The 25,359-nt window shown below is 41.0% G+C and overlaps 1 protein-coding gene across 1 annotated transcript in view; it reads left to right on the top strand.

The window, feature by feature from the left end:
* EYS (eyes shut homolog) overlaps window positions 1-25,359 on the top strand; it is a 266,420-nt gene that overhangs the window by 49,762 nt on the left and 191,299 nt on the right. Inside the window, exons 3-4 of the mRNA XM_033143208.1 lie at window positions 11,509-11,699; window positions 14,253-14,344. Of these exons, the coding sequence (XP_032999099.1) occupies window positions 11,509-11,699; window positions 14,253-14,344 (283 nt within the window). The remainder of the gene's footprint in view (window positions 1-11,508; window positions 11,700-14,252; window positions 14,345-25,359) is intronic.

Genomic DNA, 25,359 nt, shown 5'->3' with positions numbered 1-25,359 from the left:
AACTGGGACTGAAAGAGGGACCCCACCAGTGTATTAGGGTTTTGGTCCCAAGCAGTTGGGAGTAATAGAAACCATTTACAAGAAAGCTGCCCTATTTTGAAAGTTCTACCACTGTGTGCTCTTTCTGACCTATCCCATTGGCTATTCCCACTTAAAGAGTGGTGCTGAACGCTGACTTTTTGGACTAGTTCAATTTACACATGCCATCAGTAGTTGGCATCATTGGACACTTCCCAAGGCCCACCCTCCAGCAGAAGACCCATTGTTGGATCTACCACTAACTGCAGGTGATTCACAGAAGTATATCAACTGCAGTGATAAAAACACACAAAGTTCCACTGCAAAATGACTTTCCAAGGAAACGAAACATAGATGGCTTTGTAGATCGTGATGAAGTCACCACATTTCGTACTGTTTACAGTCCCAATCGTACAAACAGAACCTAATATAGCAAGGTTGCAAAAAACAACAACTGTGGTCATGTTACAGGAGACAGGTCTTATTTATCTTCGGTTGTATTAAACTTAACTTACCAATATTCACATGTCCCTCTTTCACATGGAAGAAGGGATGTGCAATCCTTTTACCAGTCAAAGACAACAGCAAAGAAAAATCAATGCTGCCAACACCAGTTATAATTGGTAGTTGCAAAACTGCTGGGAAGTTCATTGTAGGCAATACAGGGAATGTATAGTGCCATACTGTATTCCAAATGTGTACATATATTGAAATTGTCTTGATTACTTTTTGGAAATGTTTGTACCCCCAGGGTTGTATCCTTCTTAATCATGGATTACTTTCAAATGCTTGTGCTGAAGAATTATGCCAGAAGCTATACTTAGAATGGGAGCTATTACACAATAAGCTGATAGAGAATTATCTTAGACACATTAATTTCTATATTGTTCAATTGACCAAATAATTTCAAAGTGTTTTGCATCCACTTATGCAAATATTGCAATTTCCATATGTAACAGCAAAGCCCCAAACCTTCCTCTGCCTTAAATATTTCTTATCTATTGATTTATTTATTTTTGTCTTTCACCCAGCAAGGTGTGGAGGGATCTTCTCATCAATGATTCAGTTGATAGGTGGTGGGATCTGCCAGGTTCAGTACACTCAGTTTCTCATTTTCCCAGTCTTAAATTCAGCTCTTCATTGTGCAGCAATATGCATTAAAAAAATAAACCCTTAAGGGCTAAGGAGAGGAGTTTTAAAAATTATTATTACAGTTGGTATTTGCTGAGTTGTTTGTTTTATTTATTATTTTTTAGAAAATGTATTTCATTTGCTGCTTTATTGTATCTTTTTCTTTGTGTGACTATATATTATTATTTTTCTTGCACAAAAGCAAACAATAAATTCAATCAATAATAGTGAAAATATTATTTTTCAGAAATATTATAGGAATGTAGCAGTAATGGTTGACAGAATTTTCTTCTGCATTTGTGAGCCTAGAGACAATCTGTTTCTATTTTGGTAAAGCATGATGTGAAAGAAATACTATGTTGCTGTAAAAGAAAAAGGGAAAGCGTAGAGCATCATTTCAGGTTTTGGTTCTTTTTGCATGCTGCTTTGTCCATTTTTATATCTTACGAAAGCATTCTGGTTATCCTTGCTATGCAATATTTAAGAAGGGACTAGGATTTTGATTTTATTTCCCCTCCAGTAATCTTTATTTGAACACAACAGAGATAAAGAGTTTCTGTGGCTTACTTTCTCTGGGTGTTTCATGCAGACTCTTTTTTTTTTTAATCCAAAAATTAAAAGTTAGTAGTTGAGGGGCTCTGTTTATCAGCTATTTCGACATAAATTAATCTGCATCACTATCAGCTAGTACCACAACACAATTAAGCCAAACCATTTCACTTAAGTCTAATTTAATCCTATTAAATTCAACAGAAATATAGCATTTTAAATCTACATCTCCACCAACATCCAAACTGAATGTTCAAAAAGAAAACCAGTTAATGGAAACAGTCCCCCCCCCCGTCAGTGCAGTCCCCTTCATTTAAACAGCCTGTGCAGCCTATTCCACAGTGACATTTTGCTGCATGGTTGTGGGGCTGTAAGGAGAAGCTGTAAGGGAAACAGCCTCAGACTCCAGCAGTGATGGTAGACCACAGTAGCCCATGTGTTGGTAACCCCAAGACTGCCCTTGGGCTTGGTCTGGTGAAGAGTGTGTCAGCTGGTGAAGAGTGTGTCAGCAAGACTTCTAATGGGGGCACGTAACTGCCAACATGGGACACCATTGTTAAAACAGTTGCACTGGTTGACCATCTACTACTGAGCCAGATTCAAGGCCTTTGCATTAATTTACAGAGCCCAAGACAACTTAGGTCCAGGATAACTTAGGGACGGCCTGAACCCTTATATCCCAGCTAAGTCACTGAGATCATCTGTAGGAGCATGGCTGGTTGTTCCATGAATTGATCAGGCTCATGTAACATCAACATGAAACCAAGCCTTCAGGGTTATGGGGAAAACGTTCCTCCAATAGAGATTCAGCAGGCATCTTCTGTATTGACTTTCAAGTGTTTGCTGCCATGCTTATTCAAACAATTAAGGAGGGGGAAACGTTTTCTGTAATAGTCAGCTGGTAATGATTTTTTTTCTTTACTCTTATTGTGTTTTAATGGTTGTGAACCACATTGATTTGGTGTTTTTTTTTTAATGAAATTGTGGTACATAAATATTGTTAATATAAATAAACAAAACAAGAACCACATATGCAGGCTGGGACAGTGCAGAAGTGCTACCGTGTTTCTCCTAAAATAAGACACCGTCTTATATATTTTTTCGCTCAACAAAACACAGTATGGCTTATTTTCAGGGGATGTCTTATTTTAACCGTGTCGCATCGGTACGCTGCATAGCCACGCCTCTCCAGGCTGTTTTAATGGGAGGTACCAAATCACTATGGCTTATTTTCGGGGTATGGCTTATTTTTGGGGAACGGCTTATATTTCGCAAATGCATAGAAATCCTGCTATGGCTTATTTTATGGCTATGTCTTATTTTAGGAGAAACAGGGTATATGTGTGCTGAGGGCTCGGTTCTCAAGTGGGGCAGCTGGTGCATCAACTGAATCAGAGTCCTGCTCAGTCCGACACTGGGCTCCTCAGGCAGATGGCATGTCAGAAATGGCCTAAGCTGTCTTTGCATTTATTTATTTTTTAAAACCCAAATCAAATTGTTTCAGCATTCCTTTGTTTGGCTCTTTTTCTTCTTCTAACAGCAAGTTGTAAACGGAGCCTTCATCAGCATATATATGGCACTGAAGGCTATTGAGTGTAATCATGACTCTTACTGTTCTTCTCTAAGAGACAAGGGATAGAGCTCCACATGAGTTTTTAAAATGCAGAGGTTCATTTTCTTGCAAGGCGAGTAAGACATGTTTGTTCCATGGCAGATATTTGCATGGGTAGAAAGGCGCTGTGTTGTGCAAGGCGGTGCTTTTTTCTGGGGGTACTCAAGGGTATGTAGTACCAGCACCTTTTTTCAAATGTTAAAAGTGAGCACCTTTTCTTTCTTTCTTTCTTTCTTTCTTTCTTTCTGAAATGGGCACAAGGTAATAACAACACCCTCAGTGCCTTAGCACTCTGCTATCTTCCAAAGTCTTTGGGCTGCTCTCGGTTATGACAAAGTGAGTGCTAAAGAGGGTTTATTCATAGCTGTTGCTTTTCTTTGCCCAAGAGCCCCTTATGGGCTCCACTGAAAGCAGTTCTGGGTGTTAACCGCACTTTATTGTTGGCATAGCACGCCACATTAGCACGTCACGCGGCACAGACTCCTCTGGTTCCTTGTAATTCTGGGTTCATTGTGTGGAACCAAAGGTGAGGAGTGAGAAAGTTTCAAAGGCTCAGGGGGTTGTAACTTCTTCACCCCCAAGAGACTGCAGACAAAAGTCGTAAATTTTCCAGCCCGGCACGTTTCCCGATCCTTGCTCCGATTGGCTAATTAGCAGAGTAAACGCGCAGTGTGATTTATGTCTGAAGTGAGTAGATACAGTCTCAATAAAACTTCTGGAGACAGGTGCTTCTGGAGCACCCAGGGTCAGAAAGCATATCTGGTGTTCTGTTAAGCCTGTGTTAACCAGTAACCTCCACAAGGAGTATTATATCCAAGTAGCACTGTGTCTGGAAACACAGCAACTGAGGACCATTCCACTACTTTTATTGCAGCTAGCTGAGCCAGCATGGCTATAAGTACATTCTGTTGTAAAGCAAGAGGCTATGCTGAAAGCAACCTAAGAATTCAAGTATAAAGGGGGAAAGGGGGCATGTTCCAAAGTGATTTGTATGGACTTCTGAAAAGTGGAGCCACAAAAACCATACTTTGCACCGATGGTTGTTTGAGCAGCTGTGAAATATGTATTTTCAATGCCCATCTGAGAATGTTAGAAAGAATGTGGATTTCTGTGCACTTTTGGCTATTTTGTGTTTCTTTAAATTTATTTGTATGTGTGTGAGAAAGAAAGAGAGGCAGATATCTGTATTTTTGCGATCTGGAGATGGAATAGCTGGTTCTGTGCTCAAGTGCAACATTCATCTTCATGTGGCTCCCTTTACAGCTACAACTAGCCTAAAAGGTGTGGGAGGGGGATATTGATGCTGCAGCATTTAGTGTGCAATCCTGTGCATGTCTACTCAGATGCAGCCCAACTGACTTAAATGGGACTTACTCCCAGGTAAGAAACTTTCAGATCTAGTCAACCGGTTATAATAATCAGTGTGACAGTCTTTGAGCAATCAAAAACTGTCTCCAGTCTTATTTTTTAATGCTAATTCTTTTAATGCATAATACTTAGAAAAAGCACCATATTAGAAGAGGTATTTCTCACACGGGAGAATTGTTTCACTCACATGCAAATATTTTGCAGTGTAGGCTGCTATCCTATGCCTACTCACCTGAAATCACATCCAGGAGGACTCACTTCCGCGTAAACTTGCATAGGGTTATACTGCTAATGGATTCACTGTGCAGGAGTAAGTCCTGTTGAGTTCAATAGAGCCTACTTACTCTGTAGAAAGTGTGCTGAGATCTGCACTGCACAGCATGCAATTAGATTTCCTTTACCATCTGAGAGCCCTAAAGCCACTCTGGAATACTATGAAAGTTTGAGAAAATATGGGTTGTATTCAACATAGCACTAAGGATATTGTTCCTTCAGTGCAAGCATTTATGCTTGCCTGACAGAAGAATCTCTCCTCTCCTTTCCCTGTGAGCTGTTCTGTAGGGTCTCCCAACCCTCTGGAGAAGGTATGGGGGAGTTTTGGGGGGGGGAGTCCAGTTGCCCTAGTGGTAATAATTGCACTGACTAGTGCAACATTTTATTCAAATGCAGTCCTTTGCTGCTTTCAGTCATGTATCCATAAAAAAGCAATAATGGCATGTGGTCACAGCTACAGGTATTCTACCCATTGGTAACACTAGGATTACAAAGAAAGAGATCATATGTAAATGTGATCAGAAATGCTTTTATGGTCTAATTTAAAAAGTCTTGATAATGCACTTTAGGAAAAGAGGTGTTAAAACATTTAAAAGTAGAGTTCTGTGATCTGATAAGAGGGTGGATGTTATATATCACTGTAGACCTATTTTGGTCTTATTTCTGTATATTTATTTTTATTCAGATATTTTGCTTAATAATATCAAATGCGACAAATATTTCTGTGGCATTCTATAGTACTTACTTATCCTGGGAGCTATTTATTTCCCTGGGCCTTACTGAACAGTTTAAAGTGCAGATGAAAAGCTTTGATGAACCTGTTGTACCATTATGAACCTGTCCTTTCCCAGACCTCTTCTGCTCTGAAATAATAATATTCATAAGCATGTTTGCAAGTACTACTCAATCAAACTGGTTCAGAAGCTAGTTAAAATGATCGAGAGAAAAGCACTTGTTTAGTACACATAGGCCCCACTCCCTATTTGCATATGATCTGCAAAGAGACTGCAAAAATTATGAATTGTTTACTAAAGATTGATTGCTGACTTGGCACATGTAGACTATTCCCTGCCCTTGTTTGTGTTGTGTGATTGCTCAAGTCATCTCATTAACATGGTGGCCTTTTTCTTCCATCACTGAAAACATGGATGAAATGTCTACAAATTTGAAGGGGGAAGAGGGTAGCCAAAGACATTTAGCAAATGGAGCATGGTAACACTTGCAGCACAGGCCTCTCCCTAAACATGTTCATAGGGATATTCTTCATGCTGCCCAACATAAATAAGTTGGAGATGTCACTGAGGATTTTTTGTTTGTTTGTTTGTTTTTGCCTGAAGAGATGTAATATTTTGTGGCATTTGACCTTCAGAACCACTAAAATTTTGCTTTTGTGTAAACGGAAACTGATCTGTGCTTTGCCTCTGGTTCTGTGTAGAACCAAAATCTGCCTGTGCACAACCATGTTTTTATTGCTGAGGCTTAGGTCCACAGGCTTTCACTGAAGGAGCACAATAGGTAGTTGTACAATATAACTCAAGACAAGTTTGAGGTTGTCATTTAAGCAACAAGAGCAACCAATCATTGGTAGTTTACATTTTATTTTCACTTCTTAAAGGTCTTAGTAAAAGGGAATGTTTGATTTAATGCCAGTCATTCGACTTTAAAGCATTCTCTCTCTCTTTCTCTCTCTCAGCATTTTGTGAAGCCATTCTATTTTGCATCATACTCTTTTTGCCTCTAAAATTTAACATAATCTGACATACACTGTGGGCCCACCAAGCAAAAGACACATATTACCAGCCACATATTTCTAGCCTGCTGCGAATGTCACGGTCTCTTCCCCCTTCCCTCATTTTTGCAGTCCAGGAAAGAACAAAAACAGTACCATTGTGATAGAGTCTAGTGAGCTTGATAGTGTAGATCTCATGAATGCCATCATAGTATACCAGCACCGTATATAGTGCTATCTGCAGGTTAGGAACACAGCAACACCCCTTCCCTTGGTTCATTTAGCTGAGTCTGCACTCATTGGCAGCAGCTCTCCAGGGTTTTCAGGTAGGGATTTCCCCCAGTCCTACCTGGAGATGCCCAGGATTTAACCTGAGACATTCTGCATGCAAGGCTGGTGGTCTGCCATGGATCTATTGCCCTTTCCACAGTTTCAGAGGTCCCATGAGCCTGGTGTCTCTGGTGGGTTCTTTGCTACTGCTGCTGCTGCTAACACCAAATTAATCCCTTCTTTGCCTTTGGTCCCACTCCACACCATCGCCCATTGCGAGAGGGTATGGTGGGCAGGAGATGCTGTTCCTTCTCCTTGCTTGAGTAGGGCAGGAGAACAGGCAGTAGTAGCAAGGAGGAAGGGGATCAGAAAACTCCGGAGGCCTATAGTGCATCCCTTGCTGGGGGGGGGAATCTCTGCACATTACCAATGATGCCTACCTGTGATGTTGCTTTGACTGTAGCCTCCTGACCTCTAGGACATTTAGGCATGGCAACTAAGTATGGCACCGTATGCAAGGAGCCCTGTGTGGCTAGGTTTCCCCTCCCCACCCCATGTGTTTAAATCAAGCTGTGCCTTCTTCAGACAGTGGCAGTCACTGCTACCAGCTGTGTTGATGGCCACCAGTTAATGGTCATTTAAAGAGGATTAGATAAATACATGGTTAAATGGGTTTTTTGGGGGGGGGTTTACTCCAGTGATTTTATTAGACCTTTCAGTGGTGGCCGATCCAGGTTGGTTTTAGATCAGCCTGGGAACTGGGTGTTTCCATGGCTTCCACAGTTTAGTATCAGTTTTTCTGTAGATGTGTTGAAAATGGGTAGGCTGTTTAGTTTGAATTTCTGCATGTAGGAGTTCCAAAATGCCCAATTGGCTTTATTTTGTTAAGTCAGCTTTTTATTCAGTTTCTATCCAGTTTCTTAATGAGGACTGGGAGTAAGAGTTAATAATAGTTTTTTTAAAAAAATCAAAAACACAAAAAACTCCACCGAATAATAAAAACAAAACTGAAAACTAAAGAATTACCGGTGCATGTGTGAACCAGCTAAGATAAAAACTGTCCTGCTAAAAAGAGGAGGGCATGCTTATAGGGCTACTCCTATATTTGTAGTTTTTCCTGTTCTCTGGTTTTAAGCAAAGTGCTGTTTTCTCTCCTGTTTCCATTTGTAATCTACTCAGGTAGAAGCAGCTAGATTTTTGAACATTTAATGTACTGTGAAATTCTGCTCAGTGCTACTTGGGTGACTACAATCCATATATGCTTTTATCAAGCACCTTTCGTGTCCTCCTGTGATATGGGGTGCAGGGAAATTAAAATGTCAAAATAAAAAATTCGTTGTTCAAATAGTCATGAAGCGTGAGCCAGAAAGCCACTACTTCACATATCATATCATTCATAAACTCGGAAGGCGGTTTTAGGCAAATTCGGCTTTTCTGCAGCCATTTGCAATCATAAAAATGAACTACCTTACAGGGCTGTTGTAAGTATTACTTAAATAAAGTATGTAAAAAACTTGCATGGTATAATACCAACAATAAAAGCAGTGAAATTTCATGTTGAAAAAGTCACACAAAATATTCACCTCATGTAAAATCACAAACACAAAGGGAGATTACTTTTTTTTTTTTTTACATACTCGAAAACTGTAGCAATTGATCCCATAGAAAAACCACAGAGCTATCCTTCTGAAATTTGGGGAGATTGTTGCCCTCAGAAGAGGCAACTTTGCCTGAAATCTTCCTCCAATTCCACTCCCAAATTTTAAAAAGTTATGGACATTTCCTTTTTTAAAAAAGGACATCCCTGTCTGCACATTTCATCAAAAGACAGAAGACTCTAGCTAATTTTCATTAATTCCCAGTAGTAGAGAAATGAAGTAGCCTTGCATGAACCCTTAGCTGAATTGGGCAGCCTACGAAGCACCTCAAACCAATGCAAACTGCTTCCCAATACACCAAATCAGGGCCCAAACAATATATTGAAGTCTGTGCACACCTCTATATCTGACATAAGTCAATATTGTCCAGGGCAAATGGACTTATCCATTCACCATTTAGCTGTTTTCCAGTGTTCCAATTGCTTTGTTCCAGATATTTGTTTTCCTTGCTCCAAGCTACCAACTGAGAGTGCTATGTAAAAGGTTAGAGGAAATGCTAAGGGTTTTGATATGTAGAACAATAAACTCAAGGGCTTGTTGAGGACAATTTAGAGAGCGATTAGATGCTACTAGAGGGCAGGGCTTGTCAACCTTAGACGCTGTGCAGAAGGAGAAATTGCAGCAGGTGAAGCTTGTAATTGCATAGTCCTACAGGGCTGAGAAAACCTACTGAAATTCCCTCTTCTGAACAACTATTATGGCACAGAAGCCTTTGAACTTATTGGAGCTCTTTTCTTCTTGCTTTGATGCTTGAAGGGAGCTGAGACTGCCATTTGATTCCAATGTATACATTGGGTGATGGCTTCAATGATGTGAGTTCTGAAAGCACAAGGGTGTGTCACTTACATTTGGTTGGTTTGTTAAATACCAGAAATACTTTCATTGTGAAACAAGGGGGCAGTTGTTCCAATTGTGAAATAAGTGGTGCCTTTTTAAACATGAAATGTGCCACGGGCACCATGCTGAAAAAGAGTGGCATGCAAAACAGTGGCAGTAATTGAGTGCAGAGAAATTTATTGCAAGAATGTCTGGCGCCCCATGTTTTGAGCAATAGCTCTTCACTGGGATAGTGCTCCAACAAAAGATAGTGTGTGGATCTCAAAGCATGAGAATCACAAATACAGAATACAATATAGAGCAATTGTTCAAAAGAACTAAAGTATCATTCATTATCTTCTCAGATCTATAGGAAGAATAAAATAGACCTTCAGTAGGTGCATTTTGTAGTGTGGGTGACAAAGAGCTGTATGCAGCTCAAAACCTCTTTAGGTTTTATATATTCTTCTAATAAACTTGCCTTTGCATGTAAATATCAGCTATGGGCTGGATCCAGAATAATCCAGTTGTGGACAAGCTGAAAACAACCTCACCATTTCATTGCGGTTTTCACAGCTGGTGAGCTGGAGACTCAGAGAACAGCTGTGCAGGCACAACTTAGTAGTGAGCCGTGAGGGTGACATCTACATTGTGTAGGGATCATAGGAGCCAATTCTCAAGTGCCAATGTCCCTTCGGCGCCCACAAAAAAATATTAGAGGGGACCAGTCCCCACCCCAAGTTGATGGTGTGGCCATTCAAATAGTGTGTGTGTGATTGATCATCTTGTGATTGATTACGTGGGGTGGGGCTTACCTGCTCCTCCCCATGTATTTGAGTTAGCACCCCTGCTAGGGATTGCAGTTGTGGGTGGGTTGCAGAAAGTGAAGGAAAGTTGTAGTCCACAGTTTCTACATTACTATTTTCCCCATCACATTTTGGCTAGCTCTGAAAGCATGAGTACAGTTTTCCTATCTGTCCTTAGGTATTTTCCATAAGTTTGTCCTCAGTTTGCCCTTACATGGGGCCTTATAAAGTTCTCTGGTTGGAGAAAAGGGAGTGGCGTTTAAACCATAATGCTTTGTAATTGAATTTGGAACGAAAAGGAACTTGCCTCTGTGTTTGCCTTGCTCCAGACTCTTGGCATTGCTGCTCTAAAAATTGTCATCAGTGCTGATGTTAGAACCAAATGTGCTGAAATCTGTGGACTCCTTTGAAGCCTGAAAGCCAGACATGCCCTTCAAAAGGCAGTCAATTTCCAGTGTCACATATTGAAGAGGGCTCAGTTAAATTCAGGACAATTTTTATTTATGCATATGTATACCTCATACATAGTGGGATTTTCAAAGATCATAGGAATGAAATGTATGAGGAAATGCATTGATACATATTTTCAGAACAAGAAATGTTCTTTCTATTTTGTTATCTTTCAGCAACCCTTGAACATTCTTTGTGAAAAGATCTAAATAATTCTAATTCTATGTAGTTCTTCCTATGAAATGAGAATATTTCCCTGCTTGAATAAACTGCTAAAACGATCATGACTGGCCCATTGACCAACTGATACTCAGTTGTTTAACTCAGTGGTGTCAGGTCTGAAGATGTGCCTGACTATATATGTGGCCAGGTCATTGGTTTCACTGGTGTTATCAATTTGACATTTTACAAAAAGAAAAAGGAAACATTTAATACTACGGATGCTCACATTGGTCAATATCCACAGTTGCTCAGTTTTCTCGCATGTGATTAATGGAGAATTCAGTACTAAAGGAACCCTATTGTGTTCACCTATTGTGTGCAACCACCATGAACAGGCAGCTCAGGGCAGGTAGTCCAAGGATGTTGCAAAGAGTGCTGTCATCCCTGCTGCATAATAGGCAGTAATCAGAAGGTACCATTCTTCCCCATCATTGAATCTCTCTGCTTGTAAAACAACCCACTTGCTGATTTCTGCCTGTTTTTCAGTGCTGAATGCACAGGAACTCTGCCAACAAAACCTTCAGAGTCCTAGCTTCTATTTCTTTGCCTCAGTGGTAGGTAATCAACTAATGTGCATTCTTAATTCTCCCCCCCCCTCCACAATAGATTCTAGCTATATCCAATACCAAGGGAATTCTTACATGGAATTCGAGGGTTTTCGTTTGCAACCGCAAAACAACATCAGTTTAGAATTCCAGACCTTCAGCTTCGAAGGAACCATTCTTTATATTGAACAGAACCCAAGAACAGTGGGACATTTCGTTATTCGACTTTCTGTCAAACATGGGACCTTGCAGGTAATGTTTCAAATTATCGTTTAAAGTACGGTTTGAGCTTCCCCACACCACACCATCAGCAGCTAATACATTTGGGTACCCATGGATGCTTTTAAGTGTTTAGAAACAGTTCTTTTAAAATGGTGGTGGTGATGTCACTGTTTAAATTGCCCCCTTTCCGAATCCTTTTACAAGTGATAATTATGACACCTGGGGATAATATTCATGCATGATAGGGGAGGGAAGCTATGTGGGCATTGATAACAACAGTTCTCATGGAAAATGTACAGGAATAGAATGTGGCAGAAGAATGTGGCCCTGCTTCATGATCACTAGTTCATGATAATAATAATAATAATAATAATAATAATAATAATAATAATAATAATAATAATAATATTTTATTTATACCCCGCCCTTCCCTGCCAAACCGGGCTCAGGGCGGCTAACACCAATAAAATCACAACAAGAACATAAAACAATTCATTAAAATACAGATTAAAATACAATTTAAAATTTAATTTAGACTGCAGCCTCATTTTATGTAGTCCACCAATCACACCAAAAGAATGAAACATCAGGGTTAAACTAAAACCAACCCAAAGGCCAGGTGGAACAACTCCGTCTTGCAGGCCCTGCGGAAAGATTCCAAATCCCGCAGGGCCCTGGTCTCTTGTGACAGACCGTTCCACCAAGTCAGGGCCAGTACTGAGAAGGCCCTGGCCCTAGTTGAAGCCATCCTAGCATCCTTGTGGCTTGGGACCTCCAAAAAGTTATTATTTGAGGACCTTAAGGTCCTACCCTGGGCATACCAGGAGAGGCGGTCCCTTAGGTACGAGGGTCCTAAGCCATGGACTCTCAGGTGAAAACAAAATACCAGTAATGCAGTGAGTTAACCTATTAGGTACATCATAAATACATCCAAATTATTCAAAGTTTTAATAAAAAGTACATCCACATGGTTCTAATGACCCCCCCCCCCAAAAAAAGCCCATCTTGAGTGCCTTAATAGAACTATCATTCCCAGGACTCCCTTATAGGGGAACCAAGACAGACAAACTGGTTTCCATTTCTAGTGTGGATTTGCCTAAGAATGTCTGGCATTATCCGATCTGGTGCTCTCCAGACATTTTGGATTACACCTGGATGGTACCAGTTTGGCCTAATTGATCATGTAATAAAGGGGTTTTTTGCATTTGGCAGAACACAGAAATGTACACTTTTTCATATCATATACACATTTATTTCTTCCTGCACATAATCCACTGAAGGGACTTGCTTTAAAATTATCTTGCTGTGCAGCAGTAGCTATAGCACTGAGCAGTATTTATTTGCAGTATATTTTTATTGCACAGTAAATGGGTAGAATTTCCAGTTTTCCTGGATTGAGACTAAAAATCATGTCTTCTCATGGTTCATATGTATAAGAACTGCTCATTATCTTTACATTTATAATGAAAAGATTAATAAATAAATAAGCCCATGTAATTGCGGAGATGTGGCTGTTCCAGAAAATTTTGAATTGAGGGAAATTTTGTATCAGAAAACTTTCTGATGCCACAGCAAAGAAAGCTAAATACTTTGACACTGCTAAGCTCGCCTGATATTGAAGTCATCATCCATTCATTGTAACCCATGAAGTTATTCCTGTGGGAAAATAAACCCCTAGAAAAACATCTGCCTCATGTCACTGTGCGGATGTTAAAAAAGGAGTGTGCAGTACTGAAAAACACATAAAACCTACAGGAAGCTCCCAGTGTGATTTGTGTCTGTATGAGAAGAATCATGGCTTCCACAAGCATTGTGTGAAGGAAGAGACTTCAGTCCCCAGATCCTATTTCAGAGCACTTGTGATTTACTCATTGGCACACAGATGAATAGATCAGCTCCTGCTTTTCATTAATTCACATTAATGGATACCACAGAGTGCAATTAAAGGCATGATTCTACACAGCACGCATTGCCCAATGACGCTTTCCCATTTGCACAATGGGGCTTCTGCTTTCTCCTTTCCCAACCAACTGGAGCAGATTTCGAGGGCATGCAGCGGGAGCCGTAGAGGGGAGGAAAAGGAGAAGGCAGATGCCCACTTGTGCTATGTTTGCTCTCACCCAGTATATACAAATAAGCTATACACCACACAAGTATGTAAAGTGTGGATTAGCAAGCATGCTGATTGTCAGCACCGTTAATGCTGAAGGTAATAGTCTACGAATGGATCATCAGAAAATGAAGCTGATTTACTCATTCCAAATCTTATTTGCAGCAAAGGAATATTATTCATGCATTTCTTTTTCAGTTACTTTTTCAGTTATTTTGATCAAAGTTTTTTGGTGCTATCTGGCATGGCCCGGAATTGCATATGTACAGGAATTATTCTTCTCTGTCCGTTAAAAATGTGAACTTCACAGATGAACAAGAGAAACCCCTGCATGCATATCTGACATGGGCCATGGGAAAGGGAAGCATTTCCTCTTTCGCCCTGATTTCACTCATTCGTGTTTCAGCTTTTAAAAATTACTGATGCTTTGCAATTACAATAAATTATCTCCCCTCCTCGCTTCCTTTATTCAGTACCAATTTGTATGCGACAGCATAGGAGAAATTAGAAACATCAGTACTAATGTGAGAGTGGATGATGGACAGAAATACAGAGTGCACGTTAGGTAAGTTTATTCACTTATTTCTTTGTTTTGCCATTCACAGTGTCTGAGTTTGTCTTGGGGGATAATGGGCCAATTGATCAGTTCAGTCTGCAAGGTTATCCTGGTTCACACCCTGAGATGCAGACCTAACATTAATGAAGTCAATTGAAACTTGACCTCGACTTCAGCGAAGTGCAGTACCAATTATCATGGGAATGATGTAATTAATTAAGATTTGTGACTTGTTCCCATCCCAGAAGGATCACAGCAAGAAACAGTTATTTTCAAAGAAACAATATTCAGCTTGTAGGGTTATCTATAACCTTCAGCGGCTACTGGCTATTCCAAATAAATGGGCAGTTGATTTACAAGAGTTTTGCAGCCCTAACTAGGATTTCCATCCAAATCAGTGGTGGGGAACCTGTGGCCCTTCAGATGGCATTGGACTCCAACCCCCAAGTGCTATATCCAGCATGACCAAAGTTGAGGGGTAGTGGAAATCACAACCCAGGAATATCTGGAGGGACACAGGTTCCTCACACCTAATCTAAACTATTGTGTGAAACCAATAGTTTTATTGTACTTATCATTAACCATTGTTCAAGTTGATGCAGAACACTGGACTGGGGTTAAAGTATAAAGCCAACAATGGAAGAAAGGGACAATGTGCTACACAGAGGGGAACAGAGGAGCAGAGGAAGCAAATGTTGCTGAGGCTGGCTCCTGATGCACTAGCACTATGCTTGCACCAGACCACAGTGTTGAAGTCCTGCTGACAGCTTGATGCCCCTTCCCCACAATTAAGCACATGGTGTCATCTTATTTATTAACCTGGGACAATATGGTACAGTGAATTCCAATGGAGCAGAATACTTAAAAATTCAATAAGCAAGTTAACTGAGCAATAAGATATGGCAGGAGCGTATTGTTCTTTTTTTAAAAAAAATGGCAGTTTTGGTGCCTTAAGACTGAGACCATAAGGCCAGGTGCCTTTCTCCACCACTGCTTATCATTAGTAGACACTATCACACACCATGAAGTTTCTTATTGGAATTATAAAATGTTAATTTTGAGAGAAAGCGTGCAGGGCAGATAGAGCTAACAGCTTTTAAAGGTAAGACATGAACTCTCTCTGGTTAGATTAAAACCATCTCTACTAGTTTCAACATGCTAATGTTGATACTAATGGGTTTCATTCAAAAGAATGAAAAAAAGCTTGTGCTTTTCTTTAGAAATTTGCTGCTTGTGTGCTAATGCACATCTCATCCTTGCGGTTGCAATAGATGGTTGCCCAGACAATGAGCACAGTGACATTTAACACTCTGCTTAGGGGCAAATCTCACTTTCTACTTACGTGCCCCAAAACCATGGCTCATCCTCATACCTCCTGGCGCCAGGTAAAGGCAACTCTCTTCCTCCAGGCCTTTGAGTAGGTTTAGTGACTATTTGAGAAAGCAACAACAGACAGATGAGTTAATGCTATGCATTAATTGTGGTTTATTGTTTCTACATTATTGCTACCCACCCCAGGATCACTTGTGAAGAGAGGTGAAATATAAGTGTTACACAGTTTCTAAAGAATAAAAAAGATATAAGTGAATGGTTATCTCCGACAATACAATTGCGGATACATAGTTAGGAAAAATCCTTTCTGAAAGATATGCAGGCCTTTGATTATTGGGCTCATTCACTATCGTGTGATAGTGAAAATGACCAAAAGGACCTTCTATGGGGGTGTGTTTCTAACCATTCATCTGAGCACAAAATCCAGCAAGCTCATGTTCATGTTCTGGCAAATGCACATACAAAAAAACTAAGCTAGATTGAAACCAATTAACTCTTTCTGAATAGTGCAAAGTCATTCTTCGGCAGGCTATAGACTCAGCCACTGGTCAGTCCTCCCAAATTCATTCCTCCCAAATATCAGAAATCGGTTTCCCAACTAACTGAAATGGATGGGATGACACAGGCTTGCCAACTGAAAATGGTGGCCTTCACATGCTTACAATGTGTAGCTATGGAAACATGGTGGGGGGCGGAGGTGGCCCTTCCATGAGGTGGGGAAGAAGCAGGTGCCTCAGATGGTAGACATGCAAGAGACAGCACTCTGCCTGCCTGCCCGCCCCTCCACTCCTACTACTGGTGAAATGCCCCCTTTCACTGGGAGTGTTCCGGCAGGCTACTTTGCCGCTCCTCTTTAATGCCCCTGGGATGGAGAAGGTGAAAAGCCATGGTCCAACTTGTTTCATGGTTTCTTACATCTGAACATGGAAAAACAGTTTAAAATTTGTAGACTGTACTTGATGCTCAGGAAACATATATATACAGCACTTCAAATTGTTCACAATGCTCCACTTGCATTGTCTGGGTAATGTTTTTAACAGCACAGCAAGGGAGGTCCGTATTTTTTTCATTCATACAATGCAGATGGGACAGGGAGAGAAAAAGAGAAGGGGGGAGGTTTACCTGAGGCCAGCTGGTTAGGTTGTGGCAGAGCTGAGATTTGAACAGGGCTTCTCCAGGATCTGCAGCTCACTCACTTAGTCACTGTGCTAGACTAGTCTCATGACATCCATGTAATGCAGTGGATTGATGCATAATTAGACTGATAAGTGTAATTAATTTGGAGTCTTTCTCTAATTAAGCAATGGTTTAAATGGATTGACGTAGAAGGTAAATAAATGAAAGCTAATATATTCTGGGTGTGCATCAAGATCAAATGGGAGCAATCAAGGAAGACGGTTAACTGGCTTTTTAAAAAAGAAAGAAAGACTGCTCAGAGCAGCTGGTTCTTTCAGATTATAGTGCAAGAAAAAAACTTCTGCTACAAGGTATTGCTTTTATGGCACACAGGAAAATTATGGCACATTATTCAATTTGATGTGGCATTATCATGTATGAGAATTAAGCTGCAATATTATCTGGGCATTAAACATGCTAATACCAAAAAGAAATTGCTTTGAAAGGGCCTTCAGAAAATCATGATAACCAAGTCACTTTATTCCCAATATGTCTATTTCTATATTTTCAATTGACTTGATTAACCTGTGGAGTAAATTTTGGAAGTGTTATTTTGATCTTAGTCTTTTTTTCACAGATGAATGGATTAGCAGATGGGCTAATAACCTCACTTCCTGGGGGTAATGTCACACATTAGTAAATGTCATAAATACTTCATCCTCCAAGAATAGTTTCAAGTATCTTTTTATTGGGGGTTGGTGGTGAGTGTACACAATAAAGGAATTGGATTTAATGGCAATAAACCCTTAAGCAAAGCCATCATTTCACATTATGCTGATTTCCTGAAACTACCCAGTCCTTTTCTTTTAGAAGTGTTGACAACACACCAGCAACAATGAATTCAGGGTTACCAGAGACAAATAACCATACAGATTGATTTGGGAAACAATGTAAATTCCCTCACCATGTCACGGTGATTATCAAAATAATTCCAGTTACAGGTGGGTAGCCGTGTTGGTCTGCCATAGTCGAAACAAAATAGAAAATTCTTTCCAGTAGCACCTTAGAGACCAACTGAGTTTGTTCTTGGTATGAGCTTTCATGTGCATGCACACTTCTTCAGGTATCTGAAGGTATCTGAAGAAGTGTGCATGCACACGAAAGCACATACCAAGAACAAACTCAGTTGGTCTCTAAGGTGCTACTGGAAAGAATTTTCTATTTTGTATCAAAATAATGTTATCTGATGCATAGCTCATAAATCTTGATGCTCCTGGAAACATTTTTCCACCACCAATTACATGGCACAGTCGAGGTTGGCAGGCTATGCTGATACAGTTCCTTCAGGTGTCAGATTAACAGAATATATGAGCCCCATTCACACTTGCTTCCAGCACTGTCAAAGAGTTTACTTCCTTGGGATGTCTTCCTATGGCACTCCTCTAAGCATTTTAAGAATCATATTAGTGGGGTCAGGAGTGTGGTACTTTCAAAGTTCATCCTTGCCGGGTTGTGAAAGGGACCCCGCTGATCACTCAGTATCTGTAAATTCAGTGTCCCCCCCCCCATAGCACAGTCGTACCTCGTGTTACAAACGCTGTGTGTTGCGTTTGTCACAGGTTTTGAACCCGCTGAACCCGGAAGTACCGGAACAGGTTACTTCCAGGTTCGGTGGTTCGCGCATGCGCAGACGCATCAAATGACATCATGCGCAAAAGCGCCGAATCGCGCAGCGACAATGCGCAGACGCGGCGCTCAGGATGCGGACTGCTCATGATGCGAACGGGGCTCCAGAACGGATCCTGTTCGCATCCAGAGGTACCACTGTACAGTCCACAATAGATGTATTTGCCTTAAGCCTTTTCTTAGGCTATATCTTTGTGTATGTATTCAGTATACATGCATTTTAAAATCTCCACTATACAGTGGAACCTTGGTTCTCAAATTGACTCCCGAATGCCAAAAAACCAGAAGTGAGTGCTCTGGTTTTCGAACGTTTTTCAGAAGCCGGGTGTCCGATGCGGCTGTCAGCTATTGTTTCTGGGGCCTGTGCCAATCGGAAGCCACGCCTTGGTTTTCGAACGTTTTGGGAGTCAAATGGAATTCCAGAACAGATTACATTCAAGAACCAAGGTACCATTGTATAGGGATTTTAGGGAGTGCAGAATAAGATATGATGATAGCATTGATCCTTGAGGGCAGTGGCAAATTGCATAACCAATACTGTGTGTGAGGATCTCCCTGACTGATCAAAAGTTCAGCGGTTATCGCCTTTGACAGTGCTAATCTTACATGATAGATGATGGGAGGGCTTGTGAGGGGAGCAGAATACAGTTTTATCCTACTAAGCCTGATTCAGAGTAGACTGATTGAAATTAATGAACCTAAGTTACTGTAACCCTGTCTATTAATTGAAATGGGTCTGTTCTCAGTAGGTAAAGATAAAGGACCCTGGAGGGTTAAGTCTGGTCAAACCTAACTGTGGGGTGTGGCGCTCATTTCACTTCAGGCCAATGGAGCCAGTATTTGTCCGCAGACAGCTTTTGGGGCCATGTGGTCAGCATGACTCAACTGCTTCTGGCGCAATGGGACACCGTGACGAGTGTCAGAGCGCACAGAAACACTGTTTACCTTCCTGCTGCAGCGGTACCTATTTATCTACTCATGCTGGTATGCTTTTGAACTGCTTGGTTGACAGTAGGAACACCACTGAATACAACCTCAAACACACTTGACACCAGACAAATTGGAGGGCCGGTCAGATCTATACTGTGGCCCCGGGACACATTCCCGGGACCCAGGCCTTAAAAATAATGCATCTCAGTATTATTCAGTTCCACAGTTTCCATCCAGCAACTCCCACACCTTTGTTTTCTTATACTATGTGGTTCTAAAAATAGTCTTTATAAAGAGTTGTAGGGATTCATTAGAAGAAAACCCTGTGTGTGAAGTGCTTTTTATTATCATTATAATATCCCATAAGTAATTATTGGGAAAGTTCATTTGAGTTGAGGAAGAACAAGCAATTGCTATTTCTACAAACTTAATTGAACAAGATGTATGTAATTACATTTAATTGATCATAATGGAGTTAATAACAACCTAATAATGCCAATTAGTTGATACTATCCATTGTTTTATCGCCTTTCGAAGATAAAAGCTTAATGAGGCTATTATGCTATATTTTGACACAAATCACGTAATAGATCTTTTACAAATTGGGAGCATCAAAAGAGGAGTTTAGGCCTGAAGATTCAATATCATCATCAGAACAAATCTTTAGGCTAGCATATATATTTTTCTGGATCAGGATTTATCATTGAGAATTAACTCACTTCTGGAATATTTCTGTCATAGTTTCAAACTTTACTTTGTATCAACAATCGATAATTCATTTCTATTATAATTAAAGTTCTGCCACTACTAATAATGATTAATATGCAAAATTCTGAAATTTTTATTTCATTAAAGAATTTCAGTTACAGATTTATCTCTGCAAACGTTCATCTTCAATTAGGTTTCATTTTGTCATTCATAGCAAATTACACTACCTTGGATCAGAATGCACAATAATGTCACTTCTTAGTTTTCTTCAAAGTTCTTTTTAATAGACAAAAGAGTATTGTCAGTATCCTGTATGTTAACAGCAAGGACTCAGTTACATTAGTAAAGAAATATTGATATATGTTACACCGCTGTGACACCAAATCGCGCTGTGGAGTTCCGTCTTTTGCCAATGTGATTTCCCACTTTGAGGTTTACAACGCGTTTTCCTAAAACACTTTTTTGATGTGTCTAGATCCAGCCTAAGTATGGATCCTTTTTTGCATTTACATCCCATTAAAATGAATGAAACATTGCTGTAGTAATAATAATAATAATAATAATAATAATAATTTCAATGTCACTTAAAGTGCAAATAACTTCATATGGATTGGGACAACACTGTGTACTGGATGGTACTTCAAGAACATTAAGCTAACTTTGGTGGCAATAAATAGTTGAGAATGTGAATGACCAAGAAAAGTGAGAAATAGTTGAGCACAGGACCAGTTTGGTGGATCATTGTCTTCCTTTTTATGGAGTCCAATTGATACTCTATTCCCAGCATGAGTAACATTTAACAAGCTTGGCAGTAAACGAGATCTGTTTGTTTCATTACCTTTTAAGTTATTTTGCCAGGCAATCCAAAAGATGTTTTCAGTCATTGCTGACAAATGTCACTCAACAATAGAAAGACACCACATGCAACAGTTTGGGGACACTTGCAAATGCACAAACATTATTGTTGTGTTAAAGTCACCCTTTATCCCTGTGGTTCATCAACTGATTGTCTGACCTTTCCATCCATCCAAATTTGAATGGCTTTGGGCACCAAATCCAGTTCTACACAGACCGAGCTCATCATCCAGGTTGCAATTAGCCAGCCAGTTTTTAATGATTATACTTGTGGAAGCACAAAGGATAAAATGACACAATTGCTACTGGGTTGGGCAGTGGGACATAATTACCAGCAGCTTAACCACCAGGGGGCACTTGAATGATTGTGCATGCATTCTACATTTACAATTATGCAAAAATGGTGGGGGGGGGGAAGAGAGAGAGAGAAGGAAAACCTGTCTTCTCACTTGACCTTTAAAACACCCTATGTGCTGATTGTAGAAAAAAGCATTTAGAAACCTTGATGGAATATTTATACAGTATATGTACTATCAGGCAATTGTGTTAGCGGCAAATGTTAAACAATAATATCTTAAGGTTGATATTTTAATTTAGCCAGTCCCTGGAAGATTCAATCAAGCACAATCAAATGGTGCACGGCAGCACTCTTAACAAGCACAAGGAGAAAGCTGCTCACCAGCATGCTGAATTGCTAACAACTTGTCCTGCAAACATAAAACACCAGGAAGCAATTCCAGAATATTATTAGCTCATCGGCAAATGCATATATAACAGCTGTTATGGTGGGAAGTTATCGTGCCAATGGCTGTGTCTTATATCAATTGGAGGCCTGCAGCCAATGTCTGGATGTCGATCCCAACCCTCCTAACACCGCGAAGCACATAGTCAGTAGGATCTCTCTCCACTGAATATTCACCCTTTCACCCTCCCTCAGTTTCTTATGGGTTGCTGCATACATACTGTCACAAATTTCTTCTCCCTTTCCCTGCCTCTTTCTCCCACCCATTTATTTATCTGTCTTTTTTGTGTCTCTGCCCCCCTTTTCTCTCTCCATTCCTCTTCCCAGGCTGACCATGTACTGTTTGTGGACTGGGTTCAAGCAGCATAAAATGGCAATACTGATATCTTGAGGGTTATCAGTGCAACTTTAAGTCCTTCAAACATAAAAAGGCCAGAAACTGGGGAAGTGTTTCTTGGGAGCATTGGTGCCTTATATCTCCTGACTCAAGGTGACTTCAGCCAACTCACATCCCTCTCTTTCTCCCCTTCTCTCCTGCCACAGACAACTTGTTTCTCTGACCCTCTCTTCTCAAAACTACTGTTTTTCAAGCACACCTGCCCACTCCCTCTAGCTGGAAGGATATCACCTTCTCCAGGCTTTCATTGCTGTGTCCTTGAAAACACTGAAAAGACAGGGTGAGGCATTGAGAGATGATCATTTTGTGTTTTAGGGAGGAGGGAGAAAGGAATCATAATTTTGTTTGTTTCAACAGCTTTATATTTCATAACTACATTATTTCTCTCTTTTTTAACAATATCTACAGCAAGCACTTATTTCCTTCTTATAAGCCTGTAAAAGATCAAACAGATGTTGGACTAGAATGCACTTTATTAATCCATTCATTCAGTCAGCAGCGTCCATGTGCAGGACACTTTACAGAGACCAATTCTCTGGGTAAAGGAGCTTACAATTTGGCAAGTGAACTGAAGCTCTGTGCCAGAGGGTTCATGGAAAAGGTGGACTTTGAGTAGGAATTCAGAGGAGGTCATGGAGGTGGCATGTGGGACAACAGGATGGAAAGGGTGCAGTCTTTCAAGGGAGAGGGATGCCTTTGGATGAAAGAGGATAGTGCAGCTCAAAGAACAACACTTTCTGTGTTTCTGTGATACACAGAAAATAAAGCAGTAAATTTACATCACACACGTACTTAAATAAGTGGAAAATCTAAGGCTGTCCCTGCAGGACTCGACTTACCATGTGCCATGCTGAGCTGTGTGGATGAAGGGATGGATGGGGAGGTGAAGAGGATTGTACTCTCATACATTGCCCACCCTCCCAGCCAGTAGATTGGCTGGTCACCATTGCCACCACAACTAGCCTTCTCCTGTCCATTCATTGCTTCTGCTGCTGATCTCCTTCCAAGCCAGTTGAAGATTCCTGGCTGCTGACTAAGCCGTTGACACACTAGGCACTCCCTTGTTTAAGGTATTGTGGGTGAGGCTTGTGCTGCTGATAATGAGCGTTCACACCTTACACTGTGGGCACCTTTTGGGCTCCTGGGGACCTACCGGCTGATTGGGCTGGCCTGCCTCTCAGTGCTATTCTTTGGATGTTCCTGCCAAACCTCAGTTAGTCATTTAGCACTGCTGGAGGTGGGGTCAGTCGCATAAATAGGAGGCGGAGCCCGCAGCAGCCAGGCAGTTGGCTCAAGAACTTCACCCACCCAACCCTCCCTTAGTTTAATGTTCTTTTTGCAGGTTAACCTTTTTTCTTCCTGTTTATTGGGCACTGCTACAGTCTTTGACTGGTTGCTGTTGAAGAGCTGGGAAGAAATTTTCCAGCATTGGCAGGTTTTGTCTTCTCCATAGCAATTTGGCACAACTTTGGCGGTTTAAGGCCTTGGGCAGAATCCTTTAGTCTTTTCTTCCCTATAATGGGGTGTGTGGACATGAAGTGATGACTCACCTCCCCCTGTGGTGGCGATTTCAGGGTCCCCTCTTAAAGTGGTTGTAAATGGGTATCTCTGGCCATACACTGAAAGGTTGTCAGTGAACTACCCTGTGTGTGGGGATATGGAGTGGGCTGCCTGCGTACACATGCGTCTTGCAGAGCACCCTCATATCCCATTCATCCTGAGGAGCCCCAGTTCCCCCGGCTGGGGGACTGGGAGGGATACATGCCCAATGCCTAAGCCAAGGTCTTCCAACATTTGAAAGTTTAATAAAGTTGTGGCCAAAATTTTAATTCCATAAAACGTTGTCATGGGTCATTATTCATTCTGGTAGTCCCTGGGGGCTGGGTGGGGCTCCACCTGGTCATGCAAAATACTTTTTCAAACAACACTTTGAATTATAATAGTCTAAATTTTTCTGTTTTTCTAAAAAAAAATAAGAAGTAATTTGTACCATCATGGCAAAATGGTAGCAACACAGGTTTTCTCTGGGTGGCTTTTCCCACAATGCCTCACTCTGAGAAAGGACCCCCTCCTCCAGGCAAGGAAGAACATGCTTTGTCAGCTGTGGAAAGCAGCCAGGTAGGGAAGACAACGATAAGAGGGCAGGTTAGGCAGGAAGAACCATGTCGCTTCATTTGCCAAACTGAGGTGCCATATTGTCTCGAGCCGGCCCTGGCTATTTAAGAGGAATTCAGTTGCACTTCAATGAGAGTGAGGATTGTGGACAGGAGGAGACACACTGGAATTAAAAATCCTCTCATGAGTTGACATGGGCAACCAACTAGGGTTACATCCACACCATGTATTTAAAGCATTCTTATACCACTTTAACAGTCATGGAGGATCCTAGGAAGTGTAGTGTGTTAAGGGTGCTAATCTCACAGAGCAACAGTTCCCAGCACCTTTAACAAACTACACTTCCCGGGATTCTCTGCAGTATGAGAGGGCTTGCAATGTGTGGTAAGGACCAAGTGAAAACTCTGCTGTCCAAAGGCGACTGAATTCACACCTTATTTGCTCACAACAGCCTTGGTTACATGGCAGGGCCTTGTTTCCCCTCAATAATTTTATTTTACTTCATTTTGGTTACTGCTTTTACTTAGACATCCTGTTGCCACCAAAGCGTAAGAGTCTGAATCTTTTTTAATCATCCAACTGATCAAGCTTTAGTGATTTGACCTTGCTCTTAAGCAGCCCTCTGCTTTCTTGCTGTGCAGGAAAAAGGATAACCATAATGAAACACCAAACAGAGAGGCTGTTGCTTGATTTTCACGGGTCCTCACTGTGCTTCCTTTGATTAAGGGAGAACATTTCATGCGAGCTGGCTCAAGGAACATGAATTAGAGTTGTATTATAAAAGGAAAGAATAAAAATCACATCATTTGCCTTGTGCCAAGCATTTTCAGTGAAGAGTGTTTGTATGTTTGCCCCTTAGCGTTAAGCTGGAGCATCACACACACTGTTCTCAGATGTACATACTAAACAACTGCATATTAATATTTAAATTTTAAGTTAAGAAAAATGGTTTACAGAATGGATGGAAAAAATCCAGGAGTTTTGTTGTACCACCCATCATCAAAAAGATGTCAGGGCAGCATACACAGTGGCGTAGCGAGGTGGGGGCGATGGGGGCGGGGCGCCCCATGTTCCACTTGAGGGGGGGTGACACTCGGCACACACACCCCACCCCGCGACACCCAAGCCGAGCCCCGCCGGCGG

This window comes from Lacerta agilis, chromosome 3 (assembly GCF_009819535.1).
Source record: "Lacerta agilis isolate rLacAgi1 chromosome 3, rLacAgi1.pri, whole genome shotgun sequence".
In the NCBI taxonomy this organism is placed as follows: domain Eukaryota; kingdom Metazoa; phylum Chordata; class Lepidosauria; order Squamata; family Lacertidae; genus Lacerta; species Lacerta agilis.
Note: the sequence above shows the minus strand (reverse complement) of the source record. Positions and strands in the feature narration are given on the sequence as shown.